At 41.0% G+C, this 27,998-nt stretch overlaps 3 protein-coding genes and 1 long non-coding RNA gene across 10 annotated transcripts; 2 read left to right on the forward strand and 2 right to left on the reverse strand.

Annotated features, from left to right (window-relative positions):
• Window positions 1-2,114: 2,114 nt before the first annotated feature.
• On the forward strand, window positions 2,115-3,596 carry LOC129744319 (gamma-glutamylcyclotransferase-like). The gene is made up of 4 exons (XM_055736797.1): window positions 2,115-2,410; window positions 2,476-2,507; window positions 2,647-2,762; window positions 3,032-3,596. Exons 2-4 carry the CDS (start codon window positions 2,504-2,506, stop codon window positions 3,464-3,466), a joined length of 555 nt encoding a protein of 184 aa, XP_055592772.1. The 5' UTR covers window positions 2,115-2,410; window positions 2,476-2,503; the 3' UTR covers window positions 3,467-3,596.
• Window positions 3,597-5,319: 1,723 nt separating this feature from the next.
• Window positions 5,320-9,917, reverse strand: LOC129744327 (uncharacterized). Of its 4 annotated transcripts, none has more exons than XR_008736889.1 (8): window positions 9,767-9,917; window positions 9,010-9,415; window positions 8,807-8,945; window positions 8,636-8,748; window positions 8,290-8,576; window positions 5,930-6,123; window positions 5,646-5,866; window positions 5,320-5,579 (listed from the first exon to the last, which is right to left on the reverse strand). It is a non-coding gene; the product is annotated as an uncharacterized LOC129744327 (long non-coding RNA). The 4 variants fall into 4 exon arrangements; XR_008736888.1 differs by having other exon boundaries at window positions 6,213-8,576; XR_008736887.1 differs by having other exon boundaries at window positions 5,930-8,576; window positions 9,010-9,372.
• Window positions 9,918-11,136: 1,219 nt separating this feature from the next.
• On the reverse strand, window positions 11,137-17,536 carry LOC129744313 (uncharacterized). Of its 3 annotated transcripts, XM_055736784.1 has the most exons (12): window positions 17,390-17,536; window positions 17,104-17,249; window positions 15,974-16,408; window positions 15,572-15,675; window positions 15,319-15,492; window positions 14,743-14,927; window positions 14,515-14,684; window positions 14,337-14,439; window positions 13,984-14,125; window positions 13,511-13,917; window positions 12,877-13,189; window positions 11,137-12,813 (listed from the first exon to the last, which is right to left on the reverse strand). In XM_055736784.1, the coding sequence occupies exons 3-12, from the start codon at window positions 16,173-16,175 to the stop codon at window positions 11,659-11,661; spliced, it is 2,955 nt and encodes a 984-aa protein (XP_055592759.1). In that variant the 5' UTR covers window positions 16,176-16,408; window positions 17,104-17,249; window positions 17,390-17,536; the 3' UTR covers window positions 11,137-11,658. The 3 variants fall into 3 exon arrangements, with proteins under 3 accessions (XP_055592759.1, XP_055592758.1, XP_055592761.1); XM_055736783.1 differs by having other exon boundaries at window positions 14,337-14,684; XM_055736786.1 differs by lacking the exons at window positions 13,511-13,917; window positions 13,984-14,125 and having other exon boundaries at window positions 14,337-14,684.
• Window positions 17,537-18,080: 544 nt separating this feature from the next.
• Window positions 18,081-21,754, forward strand: LOC129744314 (lon protease homolog, mitochondrial). Of its 2 annotated transcripts, none has more exons than XM_055736787.1 (8): window positions 18,081-18,652; window positions 18,776-19,040; window positions 19,114-19,438; window positions 19,503-19,632; window positions 19,700-20,004; window positions 20,072-20,494; window positions 20,556-20,743; window positions 20,808-21,754. In XM_055736787.1, the coding sequence occupies exons 1-8, from the start codon at window positions 18,230-18,232 to the stop codon at window positions 21,677-21,679; spliced, it is 2,931 nt and encodes a 976-aa protein (XP_055592762.1). In that variant the 5' UTR covers window positions 18,081-18,229; the 3' UTR covers window positions 21,680-21,754. The 2 variants fall into 2 exon arrangements, with proteins under 2 accessions (XP_055592762.1, XP_055592763.1); XM_055736788.1 differs by having other exon boundaries at window positions 19,162-19,438.
• The last annotated feature ends 6,244 nt before the right edge of the window (window positions 21,755-27,998 follow it).

Below are 27,998 nucleotides of genomic sequence, written 5' to 3' on the forward strand. Positions count from 1 at the left end.
ACAAATTCACTAGGAAACAGCAAAAAATCCAGTATGCTCAAACCTATAATTAAAACATTATTGTTTTTCCTACAGCTGCCATGATAAAACTTGATTCTAGATCAAACAGCTTTAAATAGCATTTATTTATATTAACATAATTTTGTCCCTTCTTTTTCTCAGATTTTGTCTGATGTTACATACGTCCTTTTGAAAACTCACGCTTGATTTGTCTGAATAATAATACAGGTTTTAAATATTCTGGCATGGAAAAAGCGGCCAAAAATCGTATCAGAATTATTCGCGCATTCATGACCCAGTTGTCGCGAAAAGGGCTGTTAGTCAGTTCTGAGTAACGGGCCAAAGACTACACGAATGGCTTGTGCAAATTCGATGATGACACGACGATTGTTTGATTCTATGCTCGCCCACAAACGATACAAACATATTTCGCGCGAACACAAACGATTGCTGGCGAAATCAGCAAAAACCCACCTCCGCCCCAGTTTGGGCCGAGTAAATGGCCTGAAGTTTGTACAAACAGCACCATACACCATGCCACAGAGGGTGGTTTGTACAAAATATTTCGATCCCCACCGATTTTACTCAAACCGTTTGCGCGATCGTTCAAACAGTGCCATACACGATGCAAATCGTATTTACCAGTGACAGAATTTTATCGCATTTGTACAAAAAACCCTCTGTGGCATGGTGTATGATGGTGCTGTTCGTACAAACTTCAGGTCATTTACTTAGCCCCAGCCCAGGGGTGGAGGTGGTTTTTTCGTTGTTGATGTTGCTGTTTTCGTCAGCACCGTTTGTGTTGTCGCGAAATATGTTTGTATCGTTTGTGGGCGAACATAGAATATCAAACAATCATCGCATTTTGTACAAATGTGGTGTAGTCTATGGCCCGCTTAAGATTCGAGTGTCTTTTATGCACCTTTTTTATATTTTCAATTTCGAATATAACTTTTTTCATCAACTCTTCCCTGACACTGTAGTGAGTTCTTGTTTGCATGACTTTCTTTATTGACTCCGAGCAACTTTCACGTGTGGAATTCCCTTAAAAATTAGCAACTTTCATATTACTGTAGATATCTTCGGGAAATAATTTGTTTCATGACAAAATTTAGATGGTTCAATTTCAAATTGCAAAAAAAAACGAATAACAATTTATACTGAAGAGATGCAAAACGAAAATCTATTTCACAAATTCTATAGCTATTTGTCTTAATGAATTCATCAATGTGTTTGAAAAGGAACCACTTTATAAAATTAAATAGGCCTTCAAAAGATTGGTTTTAAACAGCTTTGATTCACTCAGGTGCACTTCTATGGAAACTTGCAAAGCGGCAAATTTGCTGATACAGTCCCCGTTCGTTTTTGGCAACACGCCCGTAAATTTTATGTTGCCAAAATCGAACGGTTTTTTGTCGCTTTTTTATTTCAAATTATTCAAAACTGATGTAAAACTTTATATTAGCATAAAATTTTTCAATTTGTCTCAATTCTATTAGCTTTAAGCAGTAAAACATGGAAAAATTCGTGTTTTTACAGTTTAAAACTATTATAAATAAGCCAAATTGAAAAATTTCATGCTAATATTACGTTTTACATTAATTTTGATTAATTTGAAATGAAAATAAAAAATAAAAAAAAATACAAAAAAAACGTATTTTTTGGGTGTTGCCAAAATCAAACGGTTTTTGCTCGGATGTTGCCAAAATCGAACGGGGTCTGTACTAATTTTTTTTATAGGCATTTCATTTTTACAAATTTACATTTGTGGGCTAGAAATTAAAAATAAATATTTGAATGCTTCATAAATGTTATGGCTGCAATAGAACTTCGATATAGGTCGAAAACATGCTTTTTGTTTTATGGCAGCCAAATGTTGGTTCGACCCGACAGCAGAAAAAGTCGACCGTTCTCGAGCGCGTTTAGCTGCGTATTCTTTTTTTCGAATTCCAATTTGTAGAAATATATTAAATTTTCTAGGAAAGGGATGAAGCAAAGAAAAGTAATCATCTGAACATTTTTTTTATTTATCAATTATTACACATTGATGCGGTTGCTCTTAGAAAACGTTTAAGAAAAATTCAACATCTCGCGCTTGCAACAACTAGATTACGAATTATTTCAGTGCACCTACGTCTGATCAGCTTTTTTTTGTAAATTAAATATTTTAAATAAATGGACACAGCTACTTGTTAGAATATAAAAAAAAACAAAATATTGGCGAAGGCGAAACAGCTGGTTGCAAGCGCCTAAAAGCAGTTTTAATACACAGATTTATAGATAACAATACACACACAATTTATGTTTTTCGGACAGTATAAAGCCAAAAAGATTGTTCGCTATTTATTAAGGTGCATAAAGAAATCACAGCTTGAAGAAATTTGAAATTGTGAGACAGTCAAACGAAAAAGTAAGCATTATACAGAATACAATCATTGGCAGCCTTAATTTTATTCTAATGGATTTTAATTGCAGATTAATTATTTGGTTCTGTGCCTTCGTTATGGGTATGTTTTTATGTAGAAAAAGACTTGAAAAGTACAAAAACTTGTACATGTTTTATAAAATTAGAAATGACACGATTTACATACCTTAAGTACCTTTTTGTGCTCATCGGTATCAAATTTTTTATGTGAATATTTTCAGCTGTCGCGAAATCATGCACTACCTTCAATTATTTTGCTTTTGGAAGTAATCTGTACTCTAAACGTATTCATATGGGCAGCCCATCTGCTGTAAGAAATGGCATCGGTTATTTAGAGGTGCGTAATTGATACATCTGCAAGGTATTGGACCTTATTCTGCGCCGCGTGTAAGGTGACGATATTCGAGTCACCATGGTCACTCTAGGCGAGGAACGTAACTTCGGATTAATTTTTGGAATGAGCCTTTTTCACCTTACTTGAACCGACTATCGGAATAGGGTTACTAGAGTTCCGAGACGGTAAGGTGACTCGACTGTCGTCTCCTCACGCGCGGCGCAGGATAAGGCCTATTGTTCTAATTTATATGGCCTTCTCTTGTCAAATAGGGCTATCGTCTGGATTTTTTTCATTACGCTGCTCGATGGCGCGGGGCTCCGGCAACAATTGTGGAATCTGAAGGCCACCGAGTTTGGGGTGCACTGTGGCAAATTAATACTACCAATCTTCCTGATCTTGATAAACAGGAAGGGGTTCACAATCAAGTCTACAAGGCACTCACTCTTCCCGTACATCTACCGAACGGAAACACAATAGAGTGCCGGGTATATCAACTAGTGAAAAATCCACCAGTGCAGGACTTTGAAGAAGCTGATCGTCCATTTGAACGGCAACCTTCTCAATCGTACATGAAATACATTGTCAGTGGAGCAATTGAAACTGGACTACCAGAAGATTATGTGCAAATATTGAAAGCTGTTAAGCACAACGGTTTTGCAGGCGATCCACAATTCGAGAAAGACTTGGAAGTACAGGACTCTTAGCATTAGACAGCACTAATATCTGGAATAAAAAGGTTTTTTTCATACAACATAAGATGAATGCTTTTAGATGATAACCTGGAAGAGTTTTTAAAATACTTTTATAAAATTAGATAATCTGAATCAAATAAAATAGTTTTCATACTTAACCATGTTCCTGAAATTGTTTGATTACTATTATAGATGCTGGTTCGTTTTCTGTGAGTATATTCCCGCAGGTTTTTTTAAAACCTTGAGCGAACTATTTCGCGCGTAGGGTTGCGTTCAAAGCCATAAATTGGGGCTTCAACTCTAAACGTGCATCAGTGCAAACAGCTGATGGCGACGATTGCACATATCCATAAGCATAAATTACAAAACCGACAAATCCTTTTTCTGTTATTCTGTTGAATGTTTTATGCGTGTGAGTGTTTGTGGTCTAACTAGACTTGGAAAAATCTCCGAGTTTCCAACGGCCATTTTGCTACCAGCTTTTTCAAGAGCAGCGTCGGAATTTTTTACTTTCAGAATAGGTAAGCTTAGCAATAATAATTGTAGCACTCGTCGATTAAATTCCCTTTTATTTCAGTTTCTGGTGGTCTAATGCTGCTGCAACAACCTTTTCTCCTAGCGGTTTTCATCACATTCCTTGCAGGAGATTTCAGTAGGCGCGGTGCAATGATGCTCAATTCGGTTGAATCAGGAAGGCACTGTTTATCGGAGTTATCATACATTACGAACTCCGGGGGACCTGATCCGGAAAGAATAACAATTGGAGTAGCCGTCCGGAAATTATAAATTAAGTGTAGTAACAAGTGAAAAAAGAAATGAAGCATAACAAGTGGATTGTGTTTAAAAACAGGGGAAGAAAAAGATGAATGTGAAATAAGGATACAATTATGAAATAAAGTTTATGTAAATATATGTTTTTGGAATAATTTCAATTTTTTTTAAATTTTCCGAAATTTCAAAACATTTCCGAATTCCCATTTACGAGCTGCACTCACAAATACACACGCAAATTTTGTCATGTTCACTAACACATATGCACATAATCAAAACAAACCGAGCATGGCATGTGTGCGTAAGCTGTCATTTTGAACCGGGAAAACCATTTCAAGTAGAATCGGTTGGGCCATTTAATGCTTGAATTCAATGGGCGGAATGCTTGAAGAATGCTTGAAATCCAAGCATTCTTTCAAGCATTCCAAGCATTCATTTTGTTAAGCGGGTTTGTTCTTATTACGGGTTACCGTCGATTGATCATGCTTCATGCGTATTTTGGTGTTCCTACATTTCAGACATTTTCGGCATAACAACCCAGACAGGAAAAATCACCCGAAATCGGGCCGATTTTTGTCCGTTCATCTGCTCGATCGGTCCGAAATCGTATAAGAAATCGGGCCGAGTTTAGTAGAAAATCGCGCGAAAATGAAACACTTTTTCGGACGACGTTAAGTTTTTTCAACCAGTTCGAGCAGATGAAATGTCAAAACAAGCGGATCGTTTTCCGACTGAATCTGAACGGTTTTCGAACCGTTTCTGGGCCGATTGCCATCGTCCCTCCGACATAAAGGACCGATTTCGGACCGATACCAAACGGGTTTTCGAACCGTTTCTGGGCCGATTGCCATAGTGTCCATCCGAATAAAAGGACCGATTTCGGACCGAATCCGAACGATTTTTCGAACTGTTTCAGGGCCGATTGCTATAGCCTCCATCCGAAAAAAGGACCGATTTCGGACCAAAACCGAACGGTTTTCCGAACCGTTTCTGGGCCATTTAGCATTGTTGCCATTCATTCAGGATTTTCGGTTTTGTTACAAAAAGCTAGACTTTCATTTGTTTTCATTTTATTTTTAAGTTTTTGTTGTTCTATTTTATTCCTTTGCTGCCTCTCCGGCTATAAGTCATTGCGCAAAACTCAGCGAGGCCTCTTCAACTGTTTGCAGTCCTGAAAAACTTTGAACTTATTTTCACCGCTCATTTTGACTGGAAACGAAGCCCGTGTCATCGTCGTCACCATCTTCCGCTTCTTTATCAGCAGCGGCACAAGAAGAGGTATAAGCAGCGCCTGATACGATGTTTTGAGCCAACATGACTGGTGCGATGGAAGGAATGGTCGTGGCCATTGGAACTGCAATAAGAAATTTAGTATTAATCGTTGATGGCTGACCGGCTGGTGAGGAGATGTTTTCTATACCGGAAATTGTTGGCGCAACCACCGAGGGAATGACTGCGATGGCGTCGGGGCCGTTTCCACCACCAGATGACGGCTCTTCATTAATCGTGGACGCTACTGGTTTTCCTTTTTTTCAATTCAATTTGTTGGGAGTGGTGAGAAATGAGACAATTCAAACAATCTACCTTGGGTTCTTCTAGGGTGGGGCCTTCGAAGCGCAGTTTATGAATATGCGATAGAATCTGAAAGATTTAAAAAATTAAAAGGTAAAAATGTTAACAAAAATGTTTCAAATAATTCCTCACGTAGAAAGAACCACTTCAAGTGCAACTCTCCATGATTTTGATCAACAGTTCCGGCAATCGAATGATTCGCAGCAATTTTGTGCAGCTGTTTGCCTCTTCTGCTTCTTTATCGGCAGCGGCAGAAAAAAAGGTATAAGCAGTGGCTGATACGAACATTCCTGGTGCGATGGAAGGAATAGTGGTGGCCTTCAGAACTGCAATAGAAAATTGAATATTAATCCTGAAATTGTTGACGCAACCACCGAGGGAATGACGGCCGTTGTTGGTCCGGAATATTTCCTACCACGCTGTGTTTGATGTTTTGTGCAGGAACGGTAACGCTGTAGGTGGGTTGTGTGGTAGCCGTGGGAATGTTAGTCGGATTTAGTTATGTCTACATATACGGGAGGAGCTTTCTCGATCGGCAGCGGAGTGATGGCTGTCGAACTGATCACAGTTGTGGCTTGTGCCATATTCTTTTCTGATAAACTCGAAAATTTAAATTGTAATTTTGTTTGCTTTCCAAAGCACTGCGCCACCAGAATAGCACAGTACATAAATGAGTTCACATTCAGTTGATTGAGCGTCTCTATGCTACAGTTGTCCTTATAGTTGATCGAAAATTAAACCCTCCAAACGATTTGTACTTTAGCTCCGACAAATCTTCAATGCCCAATCCGAAATATTGTCGCTGAATCCCCAAACCGGAGTTATCGTCAATGAGCGCTGGCGACATTTACTGGCGACACTCACTGGCGACAAGTTATTATCAGGACGTGTACAACTTCGGGTGTGTTCTTATACCAAAGATTTTTTATTTCAAAGGAAAGTGCCGCAAAAACAAAGGATTTCCTTTGGTTTTGGTATAAATAAAAAATCCTTTGGTTCAAATGCATTTTCCTCTGTTTCAAAGATTTTTTCTTTTGAAAAATCTTAGATTCAAAATATTAATGCTTTGATACAAAAACCAGTTTCATTTGATTTAAAGTTATTATCTTTGCTCAAAGGTAATTTAGATAAAGATTTAAAAGCATTTATTCATTGAACCATTTTCCATTTATTCCAATTGGAAGATTTTTACCCTGTTGTTTCGAAGTTCCTATTAGGAGTTTGAATAATAAAAATATACAATTTTAGTTCTTAAATTCTTTTTTATTCACAAACACATAAAACACTGGTTCACTATAACCGAGTAGGGTCCTTGATATCGTTGACAAAGTTTCGCATTCTCCGTGGGCCGGTCAATAAACTTCCGAAAGCCACTCCAGCTGCTGGCTGGTCCGACTGGTGATTGCCGTTGAAGATTGGGCCGAAAAAATACGACCGCGGGATTTGGGGAGGTGTTACTTTGCGCAGCTTTCTCCATGTTCGAGAGACTTGGAAATCTATCCGTCGACACGGAATCGTCCATTTTGTGACAGGCAATCGTAATCATAGGCATGGTAGGCGAACAATTCGCTGTCAAAAAGCGCTCCGTCTCCACCCCCCACCAATGAGAAACTTTTGGTACTCCTTGCCTACTGTTGCTCAATATGCAACCACCCGTAGCTGTATAGGCACGCTGGTTATTGCTTTACAAAAGCGTTGCCAGTAATGATATTTCACAACGTCGCTAGTTGGCAAGGTTGCCGATCACCAGCGCGAAAACTTCGGATTTCAACTTCAATGACAATACATCTGGTAGGGCAGAGACGAAAGATACAGGTTTTGTGCAGTTTCCAAATATGCTTGCAAAAGCTCTCGCTTTGGTAGAGTACAAAAAAATGTGTAAATATCAAGTATGTATGAAACCGTTCCCACTTACCCCACGTAGGGTTTGGAGACAAAATTTTAGATTTTTGCAAACAAACTCCTTTTTCTTAATTTGAAACCGTCGTTTCTTTTCTAACTGGTTGTAAGGATTGTTTCAATGTAGAGTTTTTCGTCAAGAGTCAGCTAGTTTACGAGAAATTTGCGATTGAAAAAGATGCACATCAACTCCACATCGTAGTTAAAAATAGAAAATTAACAAAAAATCACCGTAATCATCCGCTGTTGTCGGAACCGTATCTCTTTTACAGTTATTGGATAGATTACAAGTAAATTTAACATTCTTCATTAAAAGTTAAAAAAAAAATTCACAGTTTTTTTAATAGCCATCGTCTCCACTTACCCCGGTGTACCTTATACAAAAAAGTTTATCTCTGTTTCAAAATGAACTGATTAACATATACGATCAAATTGGATGCTTGTCGCAAAATAGCCAAAATTTTCTCGATACATAATTATGTTTAGTTTTCCTTATTTTGATTGCATTTAGTTTACATATTTTAAATGCAATCGTTCCTCTTAGAATATCATGATAGTTTAATAATTAAATCCTTCATAAAACTTTAACTTACCCAAGCTAGGTACACGAGTAGGAAATTACCGAAATTGCTGGACAGATTCACAATCATCTTAGAACCGTTTTCCACTTCCAGCTTCGCAATGAGAAACTGCGATGTAAATTGTCATTCCATGGGCTTTCTGTCGCTAGAAGATTCTTTGTTGTCATTGAAGTGTCCGTGGACCGCCAGCCCTCTCCGTGAAAGTTTGCTTCAGATGCTTCGTCCATTTTCGACGCTTCGGGGTGGAGGCTGGTCTGGCTACTTCGTGTTTCCTAAATTTCATGATGTGTGAAGGCAACCTGTAACGGATATGGAACACAATTACTATCGGGCTTTACAAATAGATTATTTATCTTACCTTAACAATATCTTATCTGATGCGCTAATAAATGTTGGCCCTCCTCAAATAAGAGGCGTATGTTTTGTTTGTTTTGGACCGCATCGCCTCACTTGAGCCAGATCTAATGAAAGCTGGAATGTGAAACTTTCACTATCGAATATTATATTATGATTGACAATAAAAACTTACCTGGATGAAATTAGCGGTCAGCACACGCAACTCCATGCTTGGATTCAGTCTCCAGCACACCCACCGACAGTAGACTGCAGCAAAGATTCTACAGCTGGATCATGATACCAATACTTGAAAAAAATATTTCCGAACTTATCTGAAAAAGTTGTTTTAATAACCAAAATTAAACCAATTAAAAACCGTAATGCTGAAGAACTTACCTTTTCAAGTACAAAACAGAAGTAGGTAGCAACTAGCCAAAGTTGATGGAAAGATTTTACCGGTTCAGCAAATGTATTTCGGGCCGGCGGAATTAAAACACGGCGAAACTTTGCGGTTTTGAACTTTTTCCTCCTCTTTTTTGCTGCATGCATCGATGCGCATCTGTTCCGATGGCATCGTTATCGAGTTCATATGCCCAGCAATATTTTACTCGTGCTCATATTGGTTTGGTATTTGATTTCATAACATATCAAATTAGGGAACTTGGGTCGCCCCCAGAATCGCACCCGTTGTTCTATGGATATTCGGAGTCCTCCGGGATGACGCCCTAACAGAATTTGTTTGCGCCTGTTTTCGACAGTCTGCGGAAAAGTGCGTAAGGGGAACGTTGTAAAATTGCATCATCTATAGGATATATGATGGAAATAAAAAGAAGCATCATTAGTTAGTGATTTAGCCTGCCTTCTCGATAAAGATAAGGGATAATTCAGCCGATAAATAAGGGATAATTCTTTGGCCATGAAAATTAGTGTGATTCAATTCAGTGCTGTTAATGGTTCAATTGTTTTTGATTTTGTAAATTTACATTACAAAATAGCGTTCTATATCATGTAATATTAGGAGTTATCATTTTCAGTGCTTTCAAGGATTCAGATTTTTTTGCTGTGTAGATTGGATTCACAAGAATAAAATTTTAAATCTTGAAAAGATCAGTTTAAAAAGCCAATAGTAAATAATTATGACAACGGTACTCACCTTGCTTTTCACTTTGAAGTATCACGCCAAAAACTAATTAAAAGTAATCCAAGTAAAGCCACCACCTCGCGGATCCGATGTCCGCGATGACATTCCACCAAGCCCGTACACACGGGACATTTCCTTGGAAGCTTTGTTTGCAGGGGTCGATGTTTTCTGTGGGTACGATAATGGGTTAGAAAATTATATAACGGCGATCTCGTAAATTGATTTATTCTATCGTAGTGATTTTTGAACGCCGGTTTGAAAATCAAACAAACTGTATGCAAAAGCATTGGAAGGTAATTTGACCAAAAAATATCGATGCATCACCCAAAAAATCAGTTTACGAACACGCTGTAAATAAAACTTCATTATTTAGAATTCAATCAATCTAAACATACCTTGCTTAATATTAAATTATCGCCGGACAACTGCGATCAAATTCCACAACACAATAGGGCGTTCGCTACACACACATACAAGAGGTCTGTTGGGCACACATTAGAGGTTTTTATATACGAAAAAAGCAAAATTCTACCAAAATGTTGATTTTCCCTTAAATGAATGCTAAATTTCTCTAAAAAACATTCAAAAAGTTTATTTCGGATCATTTGCTAACAAGTGGAAACGATTCTGCAATTATTTTGTTGGATATCAGTGGGAAACCAAGCAAAACAAAAAATGAAAAACAAGCCAACCATCATTGTAAAGCACATTAAACGGTTCCCCCGGATCCTTTGTTCACGTTTTTGGGTCTATCATATAAAATTTAGAACCAGGAAGATGATGTTAGGAGTTTTCGTCACTAAATTGATTAATAAACTTAAGCAATATTTGTCCTGCTTTCACTAAAAACGCTCATAACCTGTACAAAGTCTTCATTTTTGTTAAAGAACTCCACTCAATATTAGAAAAAAATCACAAACAAGTCAATAAATGATCTAGCTTTCGAAAAATGTGTTGTACATAAGAAACTTTTCAATAGTTTTCATTAATTCTTAAAAAAATATCTTTTTTTAGTCGATTTGTATTCATTTAACATGGGGCTGTCACATTTGTTTGCCCAACGGCTTACTTATACTAATGTACTGTGCAAACGCCCTATTCACAACAACAGACACCAAAACAGAACACGCACCCGGATTGCTGCGATTGGAAACTGCTCGTGTTTCGTTTTGTTCATCGCAGCACTGCGCAAAATATCGTCTGTTTTCGAGCAATCGAGCAGGCGGATGGAAATCGAGCCGAAAACCGACCGAATTCTAACCGCTAGAATTCGAGTGCCGCCATGTCTGTTTTGCAATCGGCCCGATTGAGCAAACGTTCCTGACAGGGAAAGACAAACCCAAACCCCGATAGACGGCTTTCGAAAAGATAAATTTACACAATTCTAAATGGTCTTTTAATTGTATTATCAATTGATTTCTCTATTTTCTAAATGAGCTTATCATTTAAACTACAGTGGAAACATTTGCGCGTGATGAGAGAGAAGAAGCACAAACATCATATACCTTAATGTATGTATATATTAGAGCAAATGTGGCTGTACATAATAAACAGTTAAAATCTAATTATAAGCTGTTACCGTAACGTTTAAACAATCGGCGTCGAATGTAATGATAAAAAGTGACACTTTAAGTGTTTGGATGATTGGTAGATGAAACAGGTGGCGAATCGTTATTCCTAAAATTTGCAACCGGCACGCAATTTAATGAATAATATTTCGACGATTATCGATGGTCTGTGTATTTACAAGATACTTTAGCACAAATTCCTCGCCCTGAATTTGATGAAATTAATGGTCTCACCCACAAATAAGATGGCCTTAGATTTTTATATTCTAAGCTATGCATAATTTGTCGATATTCTTCTCACAGGGGGGAAGAAACTTCACTGTTCTATTAAGGTAGTTAAATCATACCTTGCTTCCAAGTACTGGCGAAAGGTATTTTCAGAATTTTTAACTTGGTTTTCGGGAGAGATCGATCGAGGATATTAGTAACCGTCGTTAGAGGTACAATTTCCACCTGGGCAGGAGTGTCGCTTGAGACTGTACTGTTTGTGGGCGATGCGTCCTCTGCCCCGGGCACAGGCTTAAGAATGGGTATACTTTCACCAGGACTATTTTTGTCCTCCCGATTTTTGGTGTCGCATTGGTCGATGTACAACTCAGTGACCCTAAGCAGTTCAACCGTCACTGTCCAGATAAAGGTTTCTAGTGTATCACAAAGTTTAGCTACTCCGCTCAGTACCATATGGTTTGTAGCAGCTGATTGTGAAACATACGTTGGGATCAACAGCAATTTTTTGATGTTACGGCATTTGTGGATTTGTTTATCGAATCCCACCTTAACGTCACAATTGATAAGCTCTAATTGTGTTAATTTCGGCAATTGCGAAATACCGTCTAGTACGGTGAACATATTGAAATTTTCTTGGCCTTTTTCCAACCGTAAACGTTGTAAATTGGTTAAACTAGTCATGGTAGAGGCTAGATTTTGACCTATTTCGGTACATTCACCTAGTTCAAGCGATTCTAGGTTTTTCAGGTTGCCCAAGGCTTCTATCGACGTTGATCCCAATTTCAGAATGGATGTCAATGATAAATGACGCAAACTTTGTAAATGCCCCAGCTGGGCAAGATCACCATCAACTGAAACTGGAGCTGATGATTTTAGTCTTAGTTCTTGCAAGTGCTGTCCATGTTCGAAATTGGCAAAATCAATTGGATCGTTTTTGATAGCCAAAGCATTGATTACTTTCAGGTATGGATTTGACTTTAACAGACTTCCTACTATTGTAGAAGAACACCGACATAAATCGATTCTCTCGAGACGGTCCACCTGTTCAATGTTGTCGATAAAATTTTGCCACATTTCATCGCTATTGCCAGAGATCAACATCTTCCGAAGATCTAGATGTTTCGTACCGTTGTTGCGTAATGTGCTGGCCAATCCTGCCCAATCGTTGACGTGCGAGTTCTTCATTCGTACTGTTCTCCAGAGCCTAGGGTGGTTAGCAACCTGGTTCCACATGCGACAGACGCAGCTAGCTCGCAGAAGCTCCTGTAATATCGAAATATTTTAGGAATAATAATCATAGAAACGACCCATAACCTTAATACGCACCTGTACTTTAAGATACTGGAAAGTTTGCTGAAGTACATCATAGCCGATTGAAACATTGGAAAAGAAATTCGATGCAAATAGACGATTTTGTTCAAGCCCAGCCACAACCGAGGACAAAGAACGCTGCCCAGCATTATTTCCAGCAGCATTGTTTGTTAAAGAGCCGGCATTTGTTCCACTTTCACTTCTGATAGCTGCCAAATCTGCGGCAATGAAACTTCTACTATTACCATTACTGCTTGCCGATTGCATCTGTTGACTACTGGAACTAAGCGCCCTTGAGTTGGTTAAAGATTTTCGTGATTCTTCCAGCCTGGAACAAAATAAAAGATAAATGCTTCACGTTAGTAAGGTTTGTTTTGTCTTTGAATGAATACAAAAATATAATGGAAGCGAAATTTAAAGGTAGCAAATGATGGACTCATGAGGATGACATAGAAGGATATATTATAGAATAACCAGTTTTGGGATCTGTGGAATGGGAACGAATGTCTGGAAACGGGCCTGTAATCAAAAGAAAAAGAGACCAACTGGTAATTTCGAAATGACATCCATTTGAAGACGGTGAGTGAGAGTTGTAGAAAGAACTGATAAGATCAAACGGCACGTTTCGTCTTCGCAGATGGATACTTACATAGCGGGTTCAGTTTGAGCCGTTGAAGCTGCTGGTTGTGGTTGTTGAGTGACTTCCGGTTGTGCCGATTGTACATGTGGTGGTTGAGACTGATTGGGTTTGTTGATTGGCTTTTTATTCTTGTTAGTTGAAACTTTGCCTTTCGGCACAACAATGAACTGATGGCCTCCAACGACAATGACATCCTGTGGAGGAGGTTCTTTGATATTTGTTTTCGGTGTACCTGGGCCTATTTTGGGCGGTGGCTGCGGTGGCGTTTGTTTCTTTTGCTTGTCCACTATCGCCGATGTGTTGTTCATAGAATGAGTAGCTAACGGTTGCAATTGAGCCATGCTACCGCCCAATTTCCCCAGTGTAGAGGCGAAACCGTCAGCATTCGGAACAGCGGATTGTTCTTCCAGGCAGATCTTGAAAAAGCGGACATATGATCACCATCTATTACAAGAGACATTTTGTATGGGATGAATTCTCACCTTGCAAGTGAATCGACGAGCTAGAGCTTCTGCTGTAGTTACTTCAACGCACTCCGGATGATACATACATAAACATGAGGTGCACTGCAACTGTGGAATCATTCCCATTGCCGGTAGGCACTGGATAGTACATGTGTCGACTCTGAACCGGACAAGACAACAGTCGTCATCATTCATCAGATCCCAACAAAACGGTTATTGTTCGTTTGAAAGGTGCACAGAGAGAGAGGTGAAGAGGGATTGAAAGTGTTGGGTTACAGTGAACATGAAGGATGAGTGGGAGAATAATGAAACTCAATGTATACAGGATACAATATGATGATCTTTCAATATCATCAATACGTTGCACTTACTTGTTTTTGAATTTTGGCGGCTTCGTTACGCTAAATGCATTCTCGTTAGGTTTGAATCCAGATACACCTCCTTGTGATGGAACTCGACCAACTGGCACCGAACCTGTAGATTTTAAAGACGATTGAGTATTGGTGCGCCAAGATGGAGATGTGCGGGCTTGCCCAATAGATGACCGACCGTATGAGGAAGCATGGGGTGGACTCGCCCCTTTGGGCATTTTCGGTTTTGGAATGCGTTTACCAAGGCTATTGTTTTCGATCGGTATTTCTAACGGGGCTGAAGTTTGCATCGTCGCTTGAGACGAATTAGTTGAACGTCTAGGGGTGCTTCCATAAGATTTGGCACTTCTGTAAATAAATCAATGAGCTTTACCATCTTCCACTTTAAAAGTAACACTCAGTTTACCGAATGATCTCCTCGTCCGGCGAACCTCCAACAGGATCTTTTATAAATGTAAAATTGTCCATAGTCAGTCCATCGTGTAGAGCCATAACAATGTCGTTTCGCGTGCGCAGCTTCTTACCGGCAGGGGTGATGTAGTAAACTTCTCCTTTGTCTTTACTGTTGCCGTCCATATTAGCGCGGTATACCTTGAGATCAAAGAAAGTTATTTAGTGGGTTTGAAGTCTCAAAATTGCATCACATTAATATCATTTACACTATCTCATTCATATTTTAGTCGATATTAAATCATTGTATACAGATAACATATTCCAAATTTTCAACAGGAACAACTTTTAATTTCATTACTTCTTTTTTTAATATTCGAAAAACACATACCTATCAAATTCAATTAATATTCAATTACCAAAAGCTTCAAATTCACTCGTTAAAATATTTTTAATGATAATCGAATATACGTAGGTCAGATTTTTACTTTGTATAAAGGTTGATGAATTATCAAAAATACAAGGCAATTAATGAAACCCGGTTTACAAGCACTACTTAGCTTCATTGTGTAAAAATTAAAATGATAATTACCAGTTCTCGTTTCCAACCATATTTGAACGGAATTCGGAAAGCTTCATCTTGGGCATTGACGGGCGGAACCACTTTGCGCTTGACTGAGGCCGCCATTAGAGCTCCCTTATTTAAATCAAATAGAACCGGTCCCAACCCAGTGTGCCCACAACTCGCTGTGGACTCCATATCTTCCTATTCTCGGATCCATGCATGGAAAGTAAAAAAAAAAGTTGGTCGATGGTTTTAAACACGAATAGTCCCAAAAACTTACCTGCTTATCCAAAGTTGAATGGGACGAATTTTCTTCACATGGAGATGCAGAAAGCGATGGTTTTTTTGCATTTGAATTTGATGATCTGGGAGGGCTTAATATTCCTGTTGCCGCGAATCGTCGATCGATAATCACAGAAATTTTCGGAATAGCGGGAATCATATACGATACGAAAAGAAAACAAAATTACATAATTAATCAAACGTTGTTGTGCTAATCGACACTTTCCGCACCGCAAGTTTCACTGCGAACCTTTATCGGATTTTGCCACGGGAATGAGAATTAAAATGGAAGCGCAAGGCACCATCCATAATCGAATCTCGGTATCTCAAAAACACAGCAGCAAAAAGCATAGTACGTACATACTTCGCGCAAATAAAATGAAATCGATTAGGTACTTACCGTTTTCGCTGCTGGTAGCGTCGTCGTCGAATCCAGCAAAATCATCGTCATCATCGCTCTCAAAGTCCAGTACCTGGTGTTTGCGCTTTTCACCGAAATTGCCGATTCCGGTAGATTCTGTCAGTAGCTTGGAATTATTTTCCTCGGTGGCCAGCGGTTGCTGTTGGTAGTCCCGTCGAGCCAGCTTTTGTTGCTGGGCCATTCCTACTGCTTTCGGGGCCACCACCTATTGCACTAACACACGTCTATCGGTGGCTTATGTACGCTTGGTCCGTTTATTTGCCCGTCCGTCCGGAAGCCTGGTTTTTTCGCAGAAAATCCTGCTTGTAGCTGTCTTGTCGAGTGACAAAAGTACTAACACAAGCACAGCTGCCTCAAGGTCCAGTGATTGATAGCACAGATGGGAACCAGTTCTAATCAGGACAAGCCGGAAGTCTAGTTGGAAGATCAGAACATTTTTTTCATTTAACTCACTCGAAATAGGAGATGTTGAGGATAACGTTGTGTGTACAGTGTGATATAATGTCGCGTTTCATTTCACTGTTTCAAACTTAAAGCGTATTTGTTTTGAAGCGCATCAACTGAAGGACACTCATTTTCAATAAAAAGTCGCTCATATGACAGCAGAAGTAACTCAAAATATTTTGATTAATCCCTATAACATACCAAAGCAGACTTTTTGTATAATATATTTTTTTAAAGTTTTCGAATGTTGATTTGGGGCTCAGGATGAGGATTTTGACTCCAAAATCATTTGTTTTGAGGTTATGTTTCAAAAGATTTAAGAGTTGGAGTATACAAATGTAAAGTATTCGTAACGCGAAATCTTTCGTGTATTTACAAACACAACAGAGTCTCTAAGTGACCATTCCTGTCCACTTTTTTTAACGATAAGCTACCTCGGAGAGGTTTTGAAAAAAAGCGGGAACGTCTAGAACCTGTTTTAGACATACTCAAAAATAGTCTTAATTTTCTTTATTTCTCGAATACAAAATATCCCTCTGATGAGTGTGTACAATCAAAACGTAGTATTTTACTCAGCAGATAAATCGATTTGTTTTACTTTGAGGCAATCGCCTTTCCGAAATATCATACATTGTAAACACTTTTCTTAACATTACAATACTTACTTGAAAGGACATCAGTAAAATTTTAACTATTGGCACCACTGCAATGAGTGTCTTTTTCCCAACATAATCCCGCTTCCCCCGCGTGGAAAAAAGCACTCAAGCTTTATTCACTCAGTCACTCACTTAAAACGAAGGCTATGAGATACCTAGGAAAAGATTAGCATACAAAGCAGACGAGATAAGTTAGGTTATTTCAACATTCCCTCCCGTCTTCATGTATCACTGCGAACGATATTATTCAATTTTCCGTTCATAATAGCTTGTGCTTCGTTAAAAATTCACTCACAATCAACAGCTCACTGCCTTTTGCACCATTTGCAATCGGGTACGACGATGAAATTGATGAATTTATTACGAAAATTAACCACAATATCCGCACCACCGAAAAGACGCAATCCAGCGCTGTACGAAGTGAAACTCGCGATTGATGAGAGGAAGGTCCGCGTTTGATTGATTCTACCGAGCCGTTTTGAGGAACCATCAAAATTACTAGGCCTTTTTTCGTTACAGCCCACTGATAGAAATATGGCTACCATCCCAATATTTGTTGCGAACCATTTCGAATGGACGAAACAATCAAATGTTACCAAATTGGGAGATTTATAAATAAATCACAAATTTTACTATTTTACCCATTTTACCGGTCATTTTTGTCAACACGATCGTTACGAGTTACAACAGACTTAAATAATTGAAAACAGTACTGAGCCAACTGTCTCAGCTAAAAACGCTAAAAATCCCAAAATTTCTGGCCTCTGGAATCAATGAACTCGGGAAATTATTGCTTTATTTTTTCTTGAAAATAATTATCATGTTTTAATTGCTTTTAATCCGAATGAAATGAGTATTGAAATCTCGAATAACTGCTGAAAATGCAGAGCTTTTTTATGATTTTGGTTTTTTTTTTCAATTTTAGGAAAACTCTAATAAATATTATATAAAGTAAGCCCTTTCGTATAGTGTTGCGCTAATGTCATCCTCCAGAAAATCACTAATCGGCCCGGTTTGTTCGAGAAACATGCAATCTGATGTAACATCGTCAAGTGCAGCTCCGAATTCGTGATTGTGAAGCATACATTTGTTTTTCTCAAATCGAGTAACCGTACAGAACAAAAAAGTATCAAAAATGAATCAAATACTTTGCCAAGCTACTCGCTTCGGGAGATCGAATGGAGTTAAAAGTATATCGTCACAGTTGATTCGAAATCGAATGCCGAAACACACGGCTGTAGCTTCGGTTGCTGGAAGCGAAAGATTGTTGAGCACCATTCACCAGGAATCATGTGCCACCCAACGATCGTGGATACAATTTTCTGCATTTAGTCGTACTCGAAAAATCAGTCACTCGCCAATGGTGATCAGTGCTCGGTTATTTTGCGCTAAAAACGATACTGAGGATGATGACATGCTGGACACGCCGGAACCGGCAGCTAACTCATTCGGTACCCAACTTCCAGCAACAGTGGCAATTCCGGAAGTGTGGCCCCATCTACCGGTGATTGCTGCCAAACGAAATCCGGTATTTCCCAGGTTCATGAAAATATTAGAGGTTGGTACCTTTTTTATTAATTTATTTCCTTGACTTGATAAAAAGGCCTGTGTTGAATAGTTTTCGTACATTTATATATCAACAATTTCAATTGATTGGATAATATTTTGATAATCATTCTAGATTACGAACCCCATGCTGATAGACTTAATTCGAAGGAAGGTTAAGCTTAATCAACCTTACGTTGGTATCTTTCTGAAAAAAGACGATGATAACCCCAACGAACTTATGGACAATCTGACCGAAATTTACAATGTGGGAACATTTGCTCAAATCCAGGAAATGCAGGATTTGGGTGATAAAATTCGACTGGTAGTCACAGCCCATCGGAGGATCAAAATTACCGGCCAGTTGTATGAAGACCTAGAAGCACCCCAAGAAGGCAAGCGTAAGTATCAATTCAGCGCTTTTGCGCACTTCATTTTCTGGATTATCTCAATGAAGAATCCCCCTGAATATAGAAATGACAATAAAATATCCGTTCTTTAAAACACAAATCAATGTCTCAGTTGATGAAACGGATGCAGAGAAGCGTAGACGCAAGCACAAGAATCGCAATAAAAAATTGGTTCGCAATACCAACAATGACAGCACACCGGAAGGCGAACCTATTGAGGAACCTCCCAAGCGACGCTTGCTGAACGTGGGTGAACAGCAACCAGTGTTGATGGTGGAAGTTGAAAATATCAAACACGATACATTTAAACACACCGAAGAGGTCAAGGCACTTACTCAAGAGGTCATCAAGACAATACGTGATATAATTACGATGAATCCGCTCTACAGGTATTCTTTATATCATTTTGCTTATAATTCGTTTTAAAAATTACAATTCAATAAATCATTGCAGAGAGAGTCTACAACAAATGCTTAATCAGAATCAACGAGTTGTTGATAATCCCGTGTACCTTTGTGATCTTGGAGCTTCTCTCTCGTCAGCTGAACCGCAGGAGTTGCAGGAAATTCTTGAAGAGTTAGATGTAAGGAAGCGTTATGCTTTGTTTGTAGATTTGATTAAGAATCATGACTTTTCTCTGATATTTACAGATTCCAAAAAGACTGATGCTCGCATTGTCACTTCTAAAAAAAGAACTAGAACTGTCCAAGCTACAAGCCAAGATTGGTCGCGAGGTGGAGGAAAAAGTAAAGCAACAGCATCGCAAATATATACTACAGGAGCAACTGAAGGTTATCAAAAAAGAGCTTGGAATCGAGAAGGATGACAAGGATGCTATTGGAGAGAAGTACCGCGAAAGAATTAAAGACAAAGTTGTACCCCAAGCAGTAGCAGCCGTAATAGACGAAGAGCTGAATAAGCTTAATTTCTTAGAAAGCCACAGTTCTGAGTTCAAGTAAGTTACCTTCATCGGAGAGATTTTTGTTTTGTGATATTAATAATGTGTCTGATTTTCTTGATAGTGTCACCCGCAATTACCTTGACTGGTTAACGACGCTGCCTTGGGGTGTGACGAGTGAGGAAAATCTGGACATTGATCGTGCAAGCGAGATTCTGGATTCAGATCACTATGGCATGGAGGACATTAAAAAGCGTATACTTGAGTTTATAGCAGTAAGTCAGCTAAAAGGAACCACCCAGGGCAAAATTTTGTGCTTCCATGGGCCTCCAGGAGTTGGTAAAACCAGTATCGCACGTTCAATCGCTCGAGCGCTGAATAGGGAATATTTTCGGTTCAGCGTGGGTGGTATGACAGATGTTGCTGAAATTAAAGGTCACAGGCGAACATATGTCGGTGCCATGCCTGGAAAACTTATACAATGTTTGAAGAAAACTAAAACAGAGAATCCTTTGGTTTTGATTGACGAAGTTGATAAAATTGGAAAGTAAGAAAAATTTGTGCATTTCTGAGAATTGATACCTCAAATCTTTTGTTCTCTCTTTCAGAGGTTATCAAGGAGATCCTAGTTCTGCACTGTTAGAAATGTTAGATCCAGAACAAAACGCTAATTTTTTGGACCATTACCTGGATGTTGCAGTAGATTTATCTAAGGTACTTTTCATATGTACTGCCAACGTCATTGATACTATACCGGAACCATTAAGAGATCGCATGGAAATGATTGATATGTCTGGTACGTTAATAGTCTTTTTTTTACAGAATTCATATCTAATGATTCAAATAACTTGTGTCTTCAGGTTATGTAGCGGAAGAAAAAATGGCTATTGCCCGTCAGTATTTGATTCCACAGGCGAAAAAGGAATGCGGACTCGAGGACAAACACATCAACATAACTGACGACGCGTTGCATGTTCTCATTAGAAGCTACTGTCGGGAATCGGGCGTAAGAAACCTCCAGAAACAAATTGAGAAAGTGATTAGAAAGGTCACATACAAAGTGGTAAGAAAAGAAATTGAATCTGCCGAAATCACGGGAAACAATTTGAACGAGTTACTTGGAAAACCCATCTTTACACACGATCGTATGTACAAAAATACGCCTCCTGGTGTTGTGATGGGTCTGGCCTGGACGGCAATGGGTGGGTCAGCATTGTACATTGAAACTGCTAAGCGGAAATTGTTAGAGGCTGGTAAAAAAGAAGGTTCTCGAGACGGTTCTTTGGAAGTTACCGGACATCTTGGTGATGTAATGAAAGAATCGGCTCGCATTTCTCTCACAGTTGCTCGAAACTTTATGCTAGAATTGGACGCGAAGAACGATTTCCTTGAATCCAATCACATTCATTTGCACGTGCCCGAGGGAGCAACTCCAAAGGATGGCCCTAGCGCAGGTGTGACGATAGTGACGGCTCTTTTGTCACTGGCAAAGAACCAACCAATTCGTCAAAATGTAGCGATGACGGGGGAAATTTCGCTTACCGGTGTTGTCCTCCCGGTCGGTGGAATTAAGGAAAAAACTATTGCCGCCAAGCGCAGCGGTGTGAACTGCATTATACTGCCAGAAGAAAACAAGAAGGATTTCACAGATCTGCCTAAATTTATCACTGATGGGCTGGAAGTGCATTTCGTAGAAAGCTACAAGGACGTGTACAAAATTGTGTTCTCTTAGAAATAAAGACGTTACTTGGTATTCTGCTTCAGTGAAGTTTGTAAAAAATAGATTTATTGCTATAAACGTTGAAAATTTAGCGCATCAAATTCATTTCTGATGACACTTATAGAGAATTCGTTTTCGTGTGGTGGTGCACCGGGGCACTACCGGTAGTGCACTTTTTGCTGTTTTCATGCTCGTTTTCAGGATGGGTAGTCCACTGGTAGTGCACCATAAAGTGGACGGTGGAACACTCTGAAAATATTCGGTGTTGCTTGCGCTCTCACCAATACTATCATGAATTTTGACAGCACGTGCTTCCCGATGTAAACAAATATCAGCTGGTTGGTTTATTTCTATACCGCAAAAATGGGGTTCGAGCTGTTTGTTTCTCTTCATTATCCCGAAGAACGGAAACTTGTTCCGGATTCGATACCAGTGCCGTTTCCAACAGAGGCGGAGAATTTCACCTGGATGGCACGTTCCAAAGCAAACAACGCTCCCAAGAAGAAATGTGCCCAGAAGGCTTGCTGCAATCGGTTCCAGGCGATGCCGAAAAAGAGCAGCAAATCCGAGTGCAAAAAGGCCAACCCAAAGATCTGGTGGAATCGCCCAAACCGAAAAGTTTTCTTGTTCGGGAGGGTCCTATAAGTTGGTCTCCACAGCAAGAAGCGTTCAGCTGCATTGAAGCTACTCTGCTTCGAGCTGTGCCTTAGGGTGACGATGCTCGGTTGCGCCAAGTCCCGGATTCCCACCCGTTGCCCTTCAAAAACGGTAGTTCGAGACTACGCCCGCATTGGGAGCTTGAATTTCGTTCGTTTCGGTCTGTTAGCAAAATTTTCTCCCCCGACTTCCGCGATCTGAGTTCGCCAATTTGACTTCGGTACTCGAACGAAGATGAGATTTGCGAGGAATAACCGTTCAAAATACCGGAACCTTCAAGCTGGGGTAACTGCAGTCTAGCAGCAGCAAACATAGACCGCCCAGAATCAGCCGGTATTTCAGTTATCATCAGAGCCAGAGGCGAATCTACCAAGCAAAATAAATCTGAAATCTTCACAATTCAACATGATATATAAATTCATGCTAAAATTTTCATATTATTTAAAAGATAATGATCAACTAAAGTAAATTTCATTTCATTTTCGAAGTCAAACGAAAACAAATACCAGCTGTAATGGATTTTTGACAGCTTGATGTTTTCTGTTGACACTGCCGATTTCACGCACACCAACAAAGATGAGTGCAATACTCGATTCATGCTCGTTTTCAGCTTGGAAGGTGCAACACTTTCGGGTGGTGAAAACGAATACGGTATTAGTATTCTCAATGTAGTTTAATACGACCTTTCATAGTTTGAGTTACTTAAGGATGGACTATCAGGTTGCCTAAGGTCCTTATCCAGCGATGGAACTGTCACTTTGGACTTAGCTGGCTGGAGCCACATTTCATTTAATCAGCCGTTCGCTGCGAAACAGACGCTGTTTTAGTACCCCCCCCCCCCCCCCTCCCCCGATCTGGAGAAGACGCTCGGTTGCTGGTTGCTGTTACACCCGCCCCTGACCTGGAAAAGAGACGCGTGCGGCTACCTTCTCAGTCTGCATGCGACCAAAGCATTTACCGGGGTTGGATTATTTTATTTTTTATTTACATAGTATTCCGTCTCACGACATAACTTGACGAACATAATTCCTAAAATTCACTCGGTCCATGGCAACCGTTCTCCAATTCCTCGGGCACCCCACGTTCGCCAGATCACGCTCCACTTGGTCTAACCACCTAGCTCGTTGCGCCCCCGCTCGTCTTGTTCCTACCGGATTCGTAGCGAACACCTGTTTTGCAGGACAGTCGTCCGGCATTCTCGCAACATGTCCCGCCCAGCGTATCCGGCCAGCTTTCACCACCTTCTGGATACTGGGTTCGCCGTAGAGTCGCGCGAGCTCGTGGTTCATCCTTCGCCTCCACACTCCGTTCTCCTGTACGCCGCCAAAGATGGTTCTTAACACTCGTCGCTCGAATACTCCGAGTGTACGCAGGTCCTCCTCGAGCAATATCCATGTCTCGTGCCCGTAGAGAACAACCGGTCTAATGAGCATCATATACAGGTTACACTTCGTGCGAAGGCTAAGTCTTCTCGACCGCAGTTGCTTGTGGAGTCCATAGTAGGCACGACTTCCGCTGATAATTCGCCTCCGGATCTCACGGCTGGTGTCATTGTCTGCGGTCACCAGTGAGCCGAGATAGACAAAGTTTTCGACTATCTCCAGCTCGTCGCCGTCGATCGTGACCTTGTTATTACTGGACAAGCGGGTTCGGTCGGTCTCGGATCCGCAGGCCAGCATGTACTTCGTCTTGGACGTATTAATCATCAACCCAATGCTTCCTGCTTCGCGTTTCAGTTTGCGATAGATGTCTTCCACCGCCGCAGATGATCTGCCGACTATATCAATGTCATCGGCAAAGCAGATAACTTGACTGGATCTGTTGAAAATCGTGCCTCGCATTTCGCCCACCGCTCGTCGAATAACACCTTCTAGCGCCACGTTGAACATCATGCAGGATACACCAGCCCCCTGCGCGATTCGAATGAACACGACAATTCACCCGAGATCCGCACACAGCACTGCGTTCCATCCATCGTCGCCTTGATCAGTCTGATCAGCTTCCCGGAAAAGCCGTTCTCGTCCATGATTTTCCATAGCTCGTTACGGTCGATCGTGTCGTATGCGGCTTTGAAGTCGATGAATAGATGGTGCGTAGGGACTTGGTGTTCACGGCATTTTTGGAGGATTTGTCGTAATGTGAATATCTGGTCCGTCGTAGACCGTCCCTCCATGAAGCCGGCCTGATGACTTCCCACGAATCTGTTTGCTTGTGGCGTTAGGCTGCGGAGTAGGATTCGGGACAGCACTTTGTAGGCGGCATTGAGGACAGTGATCGCTCGGTAGTTCTCACAATCCAATTTGTCGCCCTTCTTGTAGATGGGGCATATTACCCCCTCCTTCCACTCCTCCGGTAGCTGTTCTATGTCCCAGATCCGGACTATCAACCGGTGTAGGCAATCGGCCAACTTGTCCGGGCCCATTTTGATGAGTTCAGCTGCGATGCCATCCTTCCCAGCCGACTTGTTTGTATTCAGCTGGCGAATGGCTTCCCTAACTTCACTCATCGTTGGGAGTGGCTCCTCTACGTCGTTGGCTACGCCGGCGATGTACCTTCCCCCACCGTCTTGATCTCCTGCATGTGCGCCGTTCAGGTGTTCATCGACATCCCGGACCGGGGTTGGATACCTGCATGATTTCTTCTCAGGTTACTCGCATCCCAACCTGCACCACGTGGAGGTTGAGATATGAGTGCGTATTCCCTTCGACTCAGTCGCGCTGTTTCCCGCGAGTATGGCCCTCCTGACCGTTTTCCTCCGCCTGATGGTTCCTCCCCTTCCAGCGTTCGAGGCTCTAGCTCTGCGATGGAATCTTATGATTCACTCACCATGTACTACCAGAATGTCGGGGGTATAAACTCCTGTTTAGTAGATTATCTGCTCGCCAGCTTTTGTTCCTGCTACGACATCGTCGCTTTCACGGAAACATGGCGCTGAACGACCGTACCATCTCGAGTCAGATATTTTGACCAGATTACGTTGTTTTTCGTTGTGACCGCAGTCCCCGTAATAACAAGAAGAAAACTGAAGGTGGAGTTTCAATTGCTATTAAATCCAATTTCCATGCACTGCTCATTGACGATGACTCCTGGCACGCCTTGGAACTTGTGTGGACCCGTATCGATCTTGGCAACCGAAAACTCTACGTATGCGTGCTGTACCCGCCCCCTGTCGCCCTGGCGGAGTCTTTCTCTCGCTGCATATCCAAAGTGAGTTCTCTCTGCGCCCCCGAAAACGGTATTCTCGTCATTGGTGACTTCAATATACCCGGTTTGAAGTGGTGCTCCAACCATGGTAGCTTTTTGTACCCGGATCATTTGCGCTCTACATTCTCGGCGCCTTCAAACACCACACTAGACTCCCTGAGTACGGCAACCTTGCGTCAAATTAAAAGAGTTACTAGCGAAAACGGCCGTATGTTGGATTTCTGCTTTGCTAGCGAAGGGTCTCGTGTTCCGACCATTGATTCGGCTCCTGCTCCGTTCGTTAAGGCAGTTCAGCACCATCCAGCTTTACTGGTCTCGCTCGAGGTCATTGGATTGCATGCTTCTGTCGAAAAATCTGCTGCTGCGGCCGAAACCTTTTCGCATATCTTAAATTAGTTCATCGACCGCCACGTGCCAAAGCGAACGACTTCCAGGAATTTACGGAATCCCGTGTTTACGAAAGAACTGCGTCGACTGAAGACGGCGAAGAGATGTGCTTTAGAAATCACCATAAGATCAAATCCTCCCAACTAAGGATGTATATCGAGGACTAAACTGCGCTTATAAAAAGGCCAGTAAGCGTTGTTACCAAAATTATCTTTTTCGAGTACAACGTAACCTCAAGTCCAACCCAAAATTGTTCTGGAAGTATGTCAAAAGTCAGCGAAATGAACCTGGTATTCCAACTCAAATGTTTCTGGATGGCAACACTGCGACTCTGATTGCGGAATCTGTGCTCTCTTTGCTAAAAAATTCTCGAGTACCTACCTTTGCTACTGCTTCAACATCCCAGAACATGTGGAGAGTGCTGTTAGGAATGTTTCGCCACTCGGGTTCTGCATGAGCACGATTGTAGTAGAAGATGCGGTCATATCTAAAGCAGCGGCAAAGCTCAAAAACTCCCTATCCACTGGTCCAGACGGTATACCATCTACCTTTTTAAAACGATTAATGCCTGTTTTACTGACTCCTGTGAGACTCATCTTTCAAGCTTCTCTTGACAGAGCTACATACCCTTCACTGTGGAAGGAAGCTTACATGTTTCCAGTCCATAAAAAGGGAGATCGGAGAGAAATCAACAACTATAAGGGATTTCTGCTATATGTGCAATCTCCAAACTATTCGAATTAATCGTCATGAATCCGATTTTCTTGTATTGTCTGCGAAATTTTTCAATCGATCAGCACGGTTTTATGCCCAAACGCTCCACGGCATCTAACCTGTTGACCTTCACCTCCTATGTACAAGAAAGTTTTGCTGCTAAGTCTCAAACTGACGCCATTTATCCCGATTTGTCAGCAACGTTTGATAAGGTGAACCACGAAATCGCCATTGGTAAGCTTGGACGCTTAGAATTGTACGGACCTTTACTTGGCTGGTCCCGCAGTTACTTAACTGGATGTAAATTGTCAGTTCGCACTGGAGACACTCTGTCCAGCCAGTTCTTTGCCTCCTCCGGTGAGATCCAAGGTAGTCACCAAGGACCGATTATCTTCTTAATCTATTTTATCCCAGTTCGTACTGGGGACACTCTGTCCAGCCAGTTCTCTGCCTCCTCCGGTGAACCCCAAGGTAGTCACTTAGGACCGATTATCTTCTTGATCTATTTTAACGATGTGCTCTCACTTCTCGAGGGCCCGAAACCTGGTTATGCTGTTGTACGTCAGGACGACATTTATTTTCTGCAAAACCAGTTCAATCTTTTCGCACAGTGGTGCGACATCAACTGCCTGCCTTTGAATCGCAGTAAATGTGTAGTCATCAGTCCATTGCGCGGGTGGACCACATCAATGATTTGGGCGTAATACTCGACCGTAAGCTGGAATTCAAAACACATACGAACTACGTCGTCGATAAAGTTTCTAGAAGCCTCGGATTTTTATTTCGAGTGGCCAAGGAAATCAAGGACGTGCACTGCCTGAAGAGCAGGGAATGGCTGCATAGTTCAATCCATCCTCGAATACGTATCAGCTGTCTGGTGTCCCTACTACCAGAACGGTAACGAGCGGCTCGAGGCTATTCAGAGGCGCTTTTTGCGTTATGCCCTCAGACACCTTAATTGGCAAGACCCGTTCCACATGCCAAGCTACGAGTATCGCTGTCGTCTCATAGACATGGATACTCTCAAGCCCGAAGAAATGCAACACGAGCTTCTTTCGTCGCCGATCTGCTGACATCGCGAATCGATTGTACTACGCTACTGGAAGCTATTCCTATTAGTGTGAGACCCCCTGGACTGAGAAACCAGAACCTTCAACTGTATGTCCTCATTCGATTGAACAACTGGAACAACTATGAAGCCAATAGTGTATTCATCGGTGTAATGAAAACGTTCAATTCATCGTCTTCAAAGCCGCATGCGACACGATCGACCGTGACGGGAACGGCTTTTCCGGGAAGCTGATCAGACTGATTAAGGCAACGATGGTTGGAACTATGGAACGCAGTGATGTGTGGATTTCGGGTGATG

This window comes from Uranotaenia lowii, chromosome 2, assembly GCF_029784155.1.
Source record: "Uranotaenia lowii strain MFRU-FL chromosome 2, ASM2978415v1, whole genome shotgun sequence".
NCBI classification, from domain to species: Eukaryota; Metazoa; Arthropoda; class Insecta; order Diptera; family Culicidae; genus Uranotaenia; species Uranotaenia lowii.